General features: G+C 38.7%; 1 protein-coding gene across 2 annotated transcripts in view; it reads left to right on the top strand.

Annotated features, from left to right (window-relative positions):
- Nucleotides 1-2,744: 2,744 nt before the first annotated feature.
- The window catches only part of ANO4 (anoctamin 4), a 227,228-nt gene continuing 217,053 nt past the window's right edge, over nucleotides 2,745-12,919 (top strand). Inside the window, exons 1-3 of one of the 2 annotated variants that reach the window (XM_072036113.1) lie at nucleotides 2,745-2,952; nucleotides 10,620-10,767; nucleotides 11,203-11,410. In XM_072036113.1, coding sequence (XP_071892214.1) covers nucleotides 10,717-10,767; nucleotides 11,203-11,410 — 259 coding nt within the window. In that variant the 5' untranslated portion in view covers nucleotides 2,745-2,952; nucleotides 10,620-10,716. Of the gene's footprint in view, nucleotides 2,953-10,595; nucleotides 10,768-11,202; nucleotides 11,411-12,919 lie in introns of those variants that run through there. The other variant, XM_072036105.1, reaches the window with a different exon arrangement.

Below are 12,919 nucleotides of genomic sequence, written 5' to 3'. Positions count from 1 at the left end.
CAGCATCCCATGGAAGGGACCCCACGTTGGAGCAGGGGAAGAGAGTGAGAAGGAGTGGCAGAGACAAAGCACTATAGACTGACCATAGCGCCCATGCCCGTGTGCCGCTTGAGGGGAGGAGGTGGAAGAGAGTGGATGGAGGGAAGGCAGTTTTGCTTTCTTTCGTTTCTCACTTCTCTGGCTTGTTAGTAACAGGCAATAAATCTTACTATCTCCCTACTCTGAGTCTGTTTTGCCTGTCACAGTAATTGTTGAGGGATCTCCCCATCCTTATCTTAACCCGTGAGCTTTTTGCATCATATTTTCTCCCCCTTCTCTTTGAGGAGGGGGACTGAGAGAGTGGCTGGGCTTGAGCTCAGCTGCCAACCTAAGTAAAACCAGCACAATCCAGTTCAAAAGACTTCAGTTATGGGTTGGTTATTATATATATATATATATATAAATAAATAGGTAAAATTCAAGGCAGCTTTCCTTCTAAGACTTAAGCAGCCATAGCTTCACACTACAGTTTCTACACACTACATAGCACACTACAGTTTCTCTGTTTCTCTACTGGGGAATCAAAATCTGTTCATCAGGTCAGTGAGTGTTATGGGGCCCTCTGGTGTCTACAAATTTAATAGATGTTCCTCAGACAAATTAGAATCCACAGGCAAAACCTTTCTCTTTGATTCAAATTAAACCTTTTGGCTATAAAAATCCAGACGTGGCATGCAATAAATAATGCAAGAGATGTTTAATTTTGTAAGACCCTTTAATTTCATGCAAATACATTTTGAAAATCTTCTTTTCACGAGAGCCAAGACTGAAGAAAGATCGCTTCATTACAAAAAAGTTTTGAAAAATAAATAGTGTGAAATTTAAATAAGCTCAGCACTTTTGAAGGTTTCAGACATTAAAAAAATTAAAGCTTTAAAATATCTAAGAGGTGTGGTCTGCTGACAGTACAGCCCTCCTAGCTAGCCAGTAGTCCCCATTAACTCAGAACTGAACTTTCTGGTGTGTCACCAGTGCAGATGCCAGCAGCAGATGGCTTTCTAGTTGGGGAGGGGAACTGCTGTTGTCTAAAATCAATGCTGCTATGGCACTTTGTGTGAAGTATTGCATTCCAGATGGAAGAAAAACCTTACAGGGCAGGAGACAACTGGCTGTTTCCCTGAGGAATGTAGATAGGCAGAAAATGTTGACAGATTAGCGGTGTTAAGAGTTTTTTGGTGGTAGATTTGCAGCTAGAACTTAGATAACAAATTGGTATGTCGTGCTGAGTCAGAAAGTACTGCGCAGTCCTACAAAATAAAGCTAAACTTGCACATTTCCTCAAAAAAAAAAAAAAAAAAAAAGTTTGGATAGTCACACAGAGGAAAAGTATCATAAATAATGTTTGTCAAAGTACTCAAACATGTCATGTCACACTAACCATATTAAGATTAGTTTATTTGCATATTCACATTGTAAAATCATAAGTTCTACCTCTCTTGCATTTGAAGATAAAAGTAATTGCTGAAGTTCAGAATCTTATAATTTGCTGATTCTTTATATAAATATTATTTTTACTTTTCTGAAGCGTAGCTACTGTAACAAAGAGCTCCCTGTACTGGAACCTATATTCCCAGAAGAACATAAGTAATTACCATGGTGTGTCATTCTGATGAACTGTATGCTTCTCCATAGCTTTTTTTATTATTATTATTTTTTGCTGAGCATACTATTCTATAGACACCTGTGAAACAGGACCATAATAAATTATTTTTATTGTGTACATACTGCAGCATTGACCCCTGCAGTACTTTGAAATAGTTTATTACTGCATTCAAATAAAAGACCAGTAGAATGAGTTTATTTAAATGTCAAATTAAATACATACGCTTTGGATCTCTAGTCCTGGAATTAGACTCCTGTATACTACAACAGATTTGGGAGGGTTCTGTGAATAGAGTTGTATGATCTGGATTTCAAATATTCTCATCTATAGCATTTCTGTCATCTGATGATCTATATGAAAATGTTCATAGAACATGATAGCTTATGCCTGATTTTGACCATGTAAATGAAAATGCTGGGAAGTTTTTTGTAATAACTGTTAAAAAAGCTATCCGTTTCTTCTGAGACTCAAACTTTAAGTCACAGTCCATTTACACTGAACTCTGAAAGTAACCTATTAGGACTGTTAAACCAAACCTTCACAGTTTAGAAAATGTTATGATTCTAATGATCAGCACTACCTTCAAGTGGTATGGATGGATTTTGGATTTTGACACACACTTTCATTATAAATTATGCCTTTTTTTTTTTTTTTTCATGATGCTGTTTCACTCAGCATGTAGAAGAGGGCTCTGACTGCAAGAGCAGTTGTTCAATACTTGGGATTCTCCCTGTACTTCAGCATATGACCCATTTCCCAATTCTCTATCCTGTGCTGAAGAACATGATTCATTCTCATAGGATTTCTCCCAGGACCACATCATTGGCCTCTGGGTATTTCTTGAGGTGTAAAGCAAACAGCCTTATCTCCTTAAACAGAAGGAAAATCAAGGCGGAAAGTCACTGAAATTAAATTATCCATTCAGCTGAGGTAATTGAGTTGTCTTGCACTTCATTATTCAAAGTAGTTAGTGTGGTACATGACTGAATAACTAGAAAACAACTTCAGGTGACTTTACTCACAGCTGGGAGTGTTTAGTAGCCTTGCAAATTTGACTAATGGGCTAAGTCAGGCACCTGTATAAAGAGGAGTAAACCTCTTGTGAGAAGGTGAGTTTGGCTTATTAGTCTGGTCTGAAATTCACAGTGAGCTCATGTTCCTAGAGGCAGAAATTAGTTGCCTGATGCAGAAGACTAAAGAATCATTCAGTTTTCCTGAGGTAATGAAGTGGGCCATCTCTGTCTATCCATCCCATAAAAACAGAAGCAGGAAGTATTCAGGAGATTACAACTCAGCTCTAAAGTATAGAGGTACAAGCAATTCTGATCAATTTAATTTTATTTCATAAATTTATACTGCCTCAATGTTATTTACATTTTTTAATGTGGTTTTGTGTGTTGCGCTGTAGAATAAAACCTGAAATATTCTTGGCACTCTATAAGCTCTGGATCTTACTTGTAGACATGTTACTGCCACAAGCGTTTCTCTTCAAATCAAGTAAGAGTGGGTGCTTGTGTTTTCTGAACAATTAAGCCAAATTCAGACAAGGCCCTCAGTTTGGGTTATAAAGGGATAGTCCAGTCCCTGCACCAAAAGTGAAAGAGCAATTGAAAGAGTAACTGCATATAACATACAGCTGATGTTTTATTAATTATTTTATTTTATTTTATTAGCCACTGATTAGTTAGCCAATGATCCTCATGAACATTTTAACAGAAACGAATACTTGGAGGACTATGGTTAGTAAGAGAAATTGCTCTTGCTGTGCCTGTCCAAAAAGACACTGCATGACTGGTTTTCCAAGAACTGTGTTTCAGAGTGTATTAGAAAGTTAGAAAGTATGTGAACTTATTTTAGGTCCCTTACTTCTTCTCCCTCAACCCTTCCCCAGTGTAGCAATTGTATTCTACAGTCACGAATTCATACCTGTGGTCTTGAAATTCTATTTTTAATTTTCTATAATGTCATTCAGACATTGCCTTCTCCATCTCCATCCTTGGAATGACAATCACAGCCTAAACCCACCTTAGCCATGTGCTATGCTCTGTTCCTTGGGACGATAAATATTTTCATACTTGGAAGAATAAGAAACGCTGTCTCTATAGCGTTGTAGCATGTCTACAGAAACTCTCAAACCCCAAATTAATGAACTAAGAAACTTTGACCAAGAGCATCTTGGCCAATGGGTTGGATTGGTAGGAAAATTGCCTTTGTGGTGCTGGATTACTGAACAAGATCTCTGCAAAGCAAAGGTGTGCAGTTAGCAGGTGACCTTCTTCCTGCTCTCAGACTGTCTCTTTTCTTCTCTGGAAAGACTCTTCTTTGGAAATGTTCACCACCAAATAGTCAAAATTATCACTAGATAATGAATTAAGTAGTGTTAAACTTTGCTTGCCTTCACTCGGCACAAATAAACAAAAATGAATTTCTAAAAACACATTAAAATTCTATATTTTAGAAAATAACAAGTGTTTGTAAGTGCTGCTTTTTATCTTGTATGTGTGATAATAAATCATTTAGTTTTAGCTGAACAAGTACTGACCTCTCTAAAATCTGATTCTGTACAGGCAGACTAATAAAAGTTCAAGGGCATGTAATATTAAGCTGCATGATCTTCCCAGACTTCTGTAATTCATACAGTATAAAACCAACAAGAAACATAATGATGTTTCTTGAGGCTAAGGTCAACCCAGTGTTTTAATTAGAGCTTTTTGTGTAATGGTGTCTTGATTGGCTCTTTGGAAACACATTTCAGACTCCATGTGTGTCTGCATGCTGCAGTTCTGTGCAGGAGTTTTCCAGCTGTGCTGGCATCCATCTGTGTGTAATGTAAGACCACAGTAAAGATGCTGCGAGAGATCTGTCAAGTGAGCCAGTACAGCCTTCCTTTCATCGTTTCCTCAGCTGTGCAATAAAATGTAGTGAAAACTTAGGTTTGCCATTAAGTTCAACTGGTGTAAGTCAGTAATATCAGATGAGTTTTAAGCTAAAAGCTGATATTTTATATATCTGTTCTTTTGCTAATCATAAACACTGAACTAGAAAACAATCTCTTATTTTATTAACAATTAAAACTGTGTAAGACTCAGTAATTTAGGGCCAAAAGATGCAATAACTGGACAGAAACAAGTGTTTTAGGATTGAAGTAAAAATGTTAGAAGTCTGTGTGAGATCAGGAAGGGGTTCAGAAAAGCTGAATAGTCATTTCCAGTTTGGCTGTAATTTCTAGTACTACTGCACTATCTGATGACAAAGAAAAACAAGCTGCTCCATGCACCATTTATCAAAATGTTTGTTTTAGCTTGGTAAACCTTACGGAACCTGATACGTTGAAATGATGCTCCTTTGGTGGAGGAGCAAGAAAGTTTGCCCTACCTTCATTCAAACTGCAGTGTGGAGGTAAAGAGATAAACTGAGAACTTTACACTCATATTTATCCATGATGTTAGATAGAGAGCCAGCTGTCTATAATGTATGTCTGAATACATGTAACTTAGGTAAGCCTGTTCCTAACTTGCATCCAGTCCACAGTAAAATTTCCCAAATAGGTTATGACTGATATTCTCATTTATTTTTGTCAAGGTCTACAGCAAATCCCGTATTACCTATTTGTCAACATTTGCAACAAGAGGGTGGTTTTCTGAATGCAGTTATCCTTTTTCTAGGTATGAAATCTTAGTTAAATAGAGAAACCTGAGGAAGTTTCTTGTTGCTGTGAAATATAATCCTTTCTTCTCCTCTTTCATAGAAAAAAAGTAAATGTTTTAAGATTTATTAAACTGCTATTCAGCCAGAATATCACAGTTACTGTTGGGAAGAAAAGCTGTTAGGCTTGTTGGTTTTGGTAGTTAGACATCAGAACATTTAAAGGTTTCTTCCTGTATAGACTAGAGAACACAGCAAGCCAGTCCCTTCTTAAAATGCTTGTTTTTTCACTAAAATGCCTGTATATAGTATCATTAACATATATTTATATATATTAAAAAAATAATATAAAAAAATCTGCTACTGGGAAAGAGGACAACTAGTAACTTCTCATCTTGAATCACGTAGGTTCTAGACTCTGTAATTCCTGCAGTAGCCTTTCTTCCAGTGCTTTGACCCTACTCAAATGCATTTAGCAAGTATATGCTATATGTAAGTATGTGAACAAGAGAGAATTATATAAAATAGAATGCTTTTTACACCTCAATGCTTGAAACAGACATTGAATTGCAGGTTGGATGTCCAGACAAAGAACTAAAGAGCTCTGCTCTGCCGTGGGCTTTAGAAAAATACCCATATGTGGACTTATGATGATAGGTCAGCAAGGAGAAAAGTACTTGGGAGGAAGTGGAAATTAGAGAATCATTTATACCACCTGCAGGGCTGGAGACTGAAGTGGATTTTAACCCCACCATAGGAGAGGGGTAAATGGCTTTCTTTCTTTGGCAGTGCTTTTGCTATCTTGGTGAGATATGAAGGAAGTAAGAACACTGTTAGACATTTTCATGGATAATGTTTGTAATGATTATTCTCCAGGGCTTTTTCTGCAGTGGAGATTTTTATTGAAGTTCTAGTCCATAATGTAGGCATAAAATATTGCTGTAAATCAAGTCTTTTTCCCGTTCAGTATGCTTAATCTTTCCCAAGTCACCCCACTATGGTTTGCCCATGCCAGGGATTTGCTTTGCTTCTACTGTATGTTATATTTCTAACAGATTATCAAGAAAATCCATCCTGCCAATCCCACCATTGATAGAGTGGACATCCATAACAGTCTGCTCTATTGCATTAAAATGAAAATATCCACCAATAGCTCTCAGTCAAGTTGAAGTCATCTGACAGATAAGCATGGCCTGAGTTGATCAGCTAAAGTACTAGGCTTCTGTTACTAACATAGTAACAGAATACTCAGGAGAAAAAGTTTTTTTCCAATTTTCTTTTAGGTGTTTCCAAAATTGCTATTTCAACTTTCTCTTTCCATAGGATGCACTCTCAAAATTCTTAGGTAAGAAGACAAGAATTTTTTTTTTTTCAGTTTTTGAACCCAGGGCTGATCTGTTTCTGCCAGGTGTTCTGCCCTATGCTCTGCAGTGAGACCAGGGGGAATGACGCCTTGTCATTACCAGATTTTGCCTTGCCCATGATGGGAAGTGTGATCTCTGTCATCTGCTTATGATTTTCTCTCTCTCCTGGATTTTGGTGCAAACCCTTTGTAGAGCAGGGCCAGTAGCATTGGTAGTGTCTGGTGCTGCTTTTTCCTGCAAAACTGGTAAGTACACTTGTAGAATCACTTCTCCACAACAACCTCAGTGCTTATTGAACCCAGCAAAAACTGGAAGACTGAATCACAAAATGGATGCTTGGAATAATTGTTTGCACTGCCCATCTTCAGGAGACTAATCTGACCAGCTAAGTAGGTAGTTAGTTCTTTTATGCTGTATCTGTACTTATTGGAGTCAGAGAAAAGGTCTTCTTGAGAATAATTACGGAACACAGTTATGATCTTTCTACAAATAACTCTTGAAATGGTCTTTGCACTTGCTATTTATTAAAAGAACCTGGGGACACTACCCATCTAACTCAGTTAACTGAAGTAACGCAGAGAGGTTGTATCCTTCTGCTTTATGCTGTAGGGTCTGCTATGTGTTTCTTGTTCTGTGGTTGAAACCCAAACTCTGTCCTTGGATGTGCATGTAGCATAGGAAAGTGCTGCAATAGTAGGTTCAATAATAGTACTCATTTTATTTCTTAAATGTTTGTATATGTTTGTGTATGTATACATACATGTATATATATAACTGATACTCAGCAATTTGTTTCCTCTGTTAAAGATCTCATTTTAGCTTTAGCTTTTAGCAAAAGTTTGCACAAATACCAGTTCTCGTCCATTCTAGATGTGAAGCAATTAATAACAACCATGGCAATATATTATAGCCATATATATTTGAGAATATCCAAGAGTACATATCTGAAATGAGAGGCAGTAGAAGGCTAAATCCTTTTTCCACAAAGGGGAAAGGGTAGACTGCCAAAATGGAAAATAAATTTGTCACTTCAAATCCTTGTTAACATTACATGGATAAGCCACTTTTTTGTATCTGGTTAAGTGTTAGACATTCTTCTACTAGCTAATGCCAGTATTTGAAAGCTGGACAAGGAGGCATTAAACGCAAAAGCTTGAACTGGGACATATATAGATATAATAAGGCTAAAAGCTGTTTTTCTGCTTAACCCAAACTTTGAAAAAAAGTCCTACATATGCACTTTCAGTTTTATGCTGTGTGTGAATGTCAAATATGCTTAGTTGGCACAGAGTTTCTTGAAAGTAATTATTGTCATCCCATTTGGCTAAATTTATCTATATATACGTATACATACCAGAAATATGCAAGCTTTAAAAATGCTGATATAGTCTAATGAGTTGTTTTACTTTGTATAGAGTGGTACTGTTGTTCTGTGATTTTTGTATTACCTATAAGTTGTCTATATCCTAAATGTATCTTTCCAGGGAAAAGAAAGGCAAAGTTTTATTCAGGACAAATTATTATGAATTCATCCAGGAAAATACTCACGATAAAACTACTAATTCCTTTCTGTGTAGGCTAGTTAGCATCTGTTCTGCATGCAAAACTATATTACATTAGCAGATTGAAAAAAAATACATTATTTAGTAAAAATAAATAAAGTCTCAATATATAATCTTTTACTTAAAAAATAAACTTTGCTTCACAATATATATTTATGTACATGTGCTTTAATATACAGAAAAAAATACAGCAAGTATGTTAGATTAATATATTGACAATTCAACTGTACTCCTGCAGGATTTGGACAACTTAAACCTTTGTTTCTGTATACATATTTATACTTCTTAATATTTTCTGTGGAATAATTGGTGACTATGTTTTTTTTTTTGTTCCCTACCAAAAGCATCTGGTGATGGCTATGAATGTGCTATGCACATCTGTCTGTTTAATTGCAATAGGAGCATCATGTAATGATTCTGTAACCTGTTAATATGTATGCTGGACCATGGTGACTTCAAGTGGCACATCAGTATGGACGAGATGATGTCCTCTTCCATGGTGTGCTTCTGCTTTCTGGATCGTGAATGCTAGATTGCTATATGAATTAGGACAATGTAGGGTTAGGGTGAAGAAGAAAGACAAAGATAGTGCTGAAGAGCAAGGTGCTCATCTATTTGGAAAATAGATTTTGTCTGATTACATAGGGGGAAGAATCTGCTGGGGACAGAAATCCTCAAACAGAATAGTTGGGGTAGGAAGAAATTTGGATAAAACAGGCTTTCCTCAGCTTGATCTGTACAAGATCTGTACATGTTGGTTGTTGGGCTCTGAACACCCCATTCCTCAAATGCTCTGTCTCCTTGGCCAATAAAAACATTTTCATTTGAACATTTTCCTAGCAATCATTCATCTGTTGGATTCCTCTACAAAGGTTAAGTCTTTTAAAGACCCAGTATAGCTGGAATTATTGCTGCAATTTGGTTCAAAATAGTTTGCAACTTGATGGAGACTAGAATACCATTGAGAAGGGGATATTCCACTTGCTGAGGATGAATCTCTAAGAAGACTGCACCAGATTCAATTTTGAACCAGATGTTTCAATCCTTTCTCCACTCCCAAATCCTGTTTTTGTTTACCCATCACTACCCACTTAAAGTTGATGTATTTCCTTCTCTTTTAAGGATGATGCTTGTGACATATGGCTTCATTAAGTCTTATTTTCTATTTTTATTTATCATTTCTGTGGGCTGGTCACTGGTTTTGCTATATGACCTTTTGGACTGTAGATGGCACTTTAAAGTTCATTCTTAGCATATGCATCACCCTCTGATTCAGTCTAAATGGAGACGAGCAGGATTCCCCAGTATCTTCAAGTTATTGTATTCTTTTTAAGTAGGTCACTTGGAAACAGGATCATCACTGTCTGTAGAGAACAAAAGGGACCGAGACTTTTCATTCTGCTTAAGACATTTGCAGATGAGGCATCTAACTCTTCTTAACTGCTTAAAAGGATTAATCAAATACAGAGAGCATCTTCCAGAGCAGGTACCCCAGGTAATATTTTGGGTCAAGCTTGTAAACAGGCTGAGCAGGCAGCAAGGTGAACTCTGATCTCAGGCGTGGACCTGCTCCTGTTCTGTCCTCCTTCCTGGCATTACAGGGCTTTTCACTGTCCTCCTGGGAGAGCCCCAGAGCTGCTGCTTGAACTGGGGGAGTTTTACACCAGGTGGTGAGGGGTGTCCTGCACCACCCGCTTTAGCTGTGAACAGCAGCAGCAGGCCCTCCCCAGTGTGTTGAGGTCTCTCAGTGAGTTGCTCTGCTAGAGGGGTTCTGTAGGATGGTATATTACCAGGAAGGGGTTTTAGGGGTTTACAGACAGCTGTAAGCTGGGGACCAACAGCTGAGTTTAAGCCTCTGGAGGAGAACAGCAGGGCCTGCAACTCAGGTGTCCCCGGTCTCCTTCCCTCCCAGGGCCTCTGCAGAGGAGGGAATTGGGAGCCGTCCCCAAAGTGTCTTGGCTTTGTGTTTTCTGTAGAAGGTACTAGGTGGGGGTTGTTCTTCATACATACACTTCTTCTTACCACACCATCTTTTGTGCGGGTGTGTTTGGCTCATCCCGAAGCAGCCTCACGTTCCCATGTGAGGCAGCCGCGCCTGGCTGTCCTTAACGCTGTCACTCAGGGAGGCTGTGCACTGGGAAGGTGTTAACTGAGCAAACGTGTGCATCTCTGCAAAGCCTCCTGAGCATGTTGGTGCCTTTTTATCTCCTCTGATGGTGTTTGGCTCCCTGCGGAGCTCCCCAGCTGGAGCAGCAGCCATGCAGGAGGGGAAAGGTGTGTCTGACTGTGAGGACTGGGACTAGCTGCCAAAGTGAGAGAGAGGAGGAGGAGGAGAAAAAAAAAAAAAAAAAAAGCTTTAAATGGCAAGACTGAGCTTGCAGCATGCAGCCAGTGTGTTCCCTACAGGCTTCAGGAGGCAGCAGGAGCAGCGGTGGAGAGGAGAAGAGGTGCTGCAGGATGGGGGCTTCCCGCACACCAACCGGCAGCAGGGGTCTGCGGGTACATGGGGCACAAGGGACGGGCCACCGCCACCCTTCAGCAGCCTGCAGCCCAGGTAGGGCGGGCTCACGGACTGTGCGGGGTAAATAAATTATTGTCTCACTTGGGTAGTTTGGGTTTGTTCTGTTGTGGGGCAGAGAAAGGAGCTTACTGAATTATGTTTGGTGTATGGCATTCCTGTGGTGATGGGGGAAGGAGGAATTGGTTTTGAGGATTACTATTGCAGGAGGATACACAAAATTTTAGGTTTTCAGGGAGAATTTTTGTGCATGGTGGTGTCTGTGAGAGAACCAGCCTGGGAGCAATCCAGGAGCAGCAGACAACTTTTAGGAGATGCAAATCAACCATCTCATATAAAGCTGGAGGGAGGAAGGGAAACATTTATAGTGGCCAGGGCAGTGCCTAAAGAGTGGTTGTCTGATAGGAAAACCTGAGGGACTGGAGTAGCCAGGTCTGTATCCATTTTCAAGCTTCAAAATTTATTCCTCAGGGCATTGTTTGCATCTGCAAAGCTCGAGGGAACTGTCAAGCCCCTTTCCGTCATATTCACTGGGAGGAAGAGTTCCAGAACATGCAATTTAATTTAATTTACATATTGCTTATAAAGAGTGCATGTGCTTGTTTTCTGCAAAGCGTAGCTGTACCTACACACCTGGGAGGAGCGTTCAGCTTGCAGCAGGAACATTGTCTGCAGATCCGTAAGTGCTGCTGTGCTTCCAGCCGTAAACTCTATCATGCCGCGAAGCAGCCTCCTTCGGCATGCCTCAGCAACCCTTTCCCTGCCTTGGGATCAAGCAGCTGCATTGAGAGCTAGATATTCCTTTCCCTGCCTGCTTTAAATTGTGAAATTTTGGGCACAATTAAAAAAAAAAGTGTAGTCACTGCAGAATTTTTTTTTTGGGGGGGGGGGGGGTATTTTATTCTGTTTCAGCTGCTGCTTTCTGTCAGCTGGTAAAGCAAAGCAAGCAGAAAGAACCTGTGAGCCTGTGTGCATATCATACAGCCAAGCACAGCTGTCCATGCAGCAGCAAGGTTAGACAGTTCCTTGCCTTTGGCAATGATTCATGAAGTTGTGCATACCTTGAAAGATAAATTTTTGAACTCTGACAACTTTTTAAAGTGGTTTCCACTTTTTTTTTTTTAATTATTTTTTTAAAGTGGTACACCTCACCTTCAGAACTTTTTTTTTTTCTTTCTTAAAAGCTTTCTACTTCACCAAGCACAAAAGAAGCCACTGCTAAGGCTTTGTGATTTAGTAATTTAGACTTATGACATTAATTGAGTGTCCTAGATTTATTAATTTTCTCTCTCTCGTGCTTTCATGTGTGTGGAAATATATCTATATCTAGACATTTATCTCTAGGTACACTTATATACTATCAATATATATGCATTTTTTTTTAGACAATTATTCTAATGTGGCTACAAGAAGTGGCTATGGCTATAGCTGTTGTTTAATTGTTTAATCTCATTAGCCACATCAGCTAAAACCTTGGATGGTCTGTTTTCACTCAAGAGTTCTGAGTAATTTTAGTAAACAACTTCACAAGTGTAGCTTAGTTTGTCAGTCTCAGAGTCTGTGTGCTGCAGGCTTACAGCTGCAGCATATGCTACCTTATATACAAACCTCAAAGACTAACTGGAGGTTTTAGTATAGGCAGTATGTTCCTGAATAGATTAATGGATAAATTAGAAAACTAATGGTCTCTTTCATCTGTAGAATTTGTGGTTTGTGGTGTCCTCCTCCCTCCCCATAAAAATCAATTCTATGTGCTTTCAGATGAGTTTATAAAATGACTCTCTGTTGGTAAAAGTGAAAATCAATGTGTCCTGGAAATGATATTGGAGAAAGGAGGGGCTGCAAGCTTATTTTAAAAATTCAAACATAGAGTGAAATATTATGGATTTTTTCTTATTATATGTACAGTCAAAAACTAGCCATAAAGTCTATATCATATGTACATATGAATGCTTTCATCTTTCTGAGCATTCATAATAAAGCTGTAAGACACTGGTATAACAGTATTCTTTAGTTAGTGTGTACCTGCATACAGAGAAATCCAAATGACCACAAAGAAAGCTGAGTAAAAAGATGTGTTTTAGGTACACTCAGACAAAGCCATCTGCTGCCAGATCCATGATCAGTATTAATGCTGTGCTGAAATGTGTTGTAGGTTGCAACAGAAATCTAATAGTATAATGGAGGT

Source organism: Anas platyrhynchos, chromosome 1, assembly GCF_047663525.1.
Source record: "Anas platyrhynchos isolate ZD024472 breed Pekin duck chromosome 1, IASCAAS_PekinDuck_T2T, whole genome shotgun sequence".
Lineage (NCBI taxonomy): Eukaryota > Metazoa > Chordata > Aves > Anseriformes > Anatidae > Anas > Anas platyrhynchos.
Note: the sequence above shows the minus strand (reverse complement) of the source record. Positions and strands in the feature narration are given on the sequence as shown.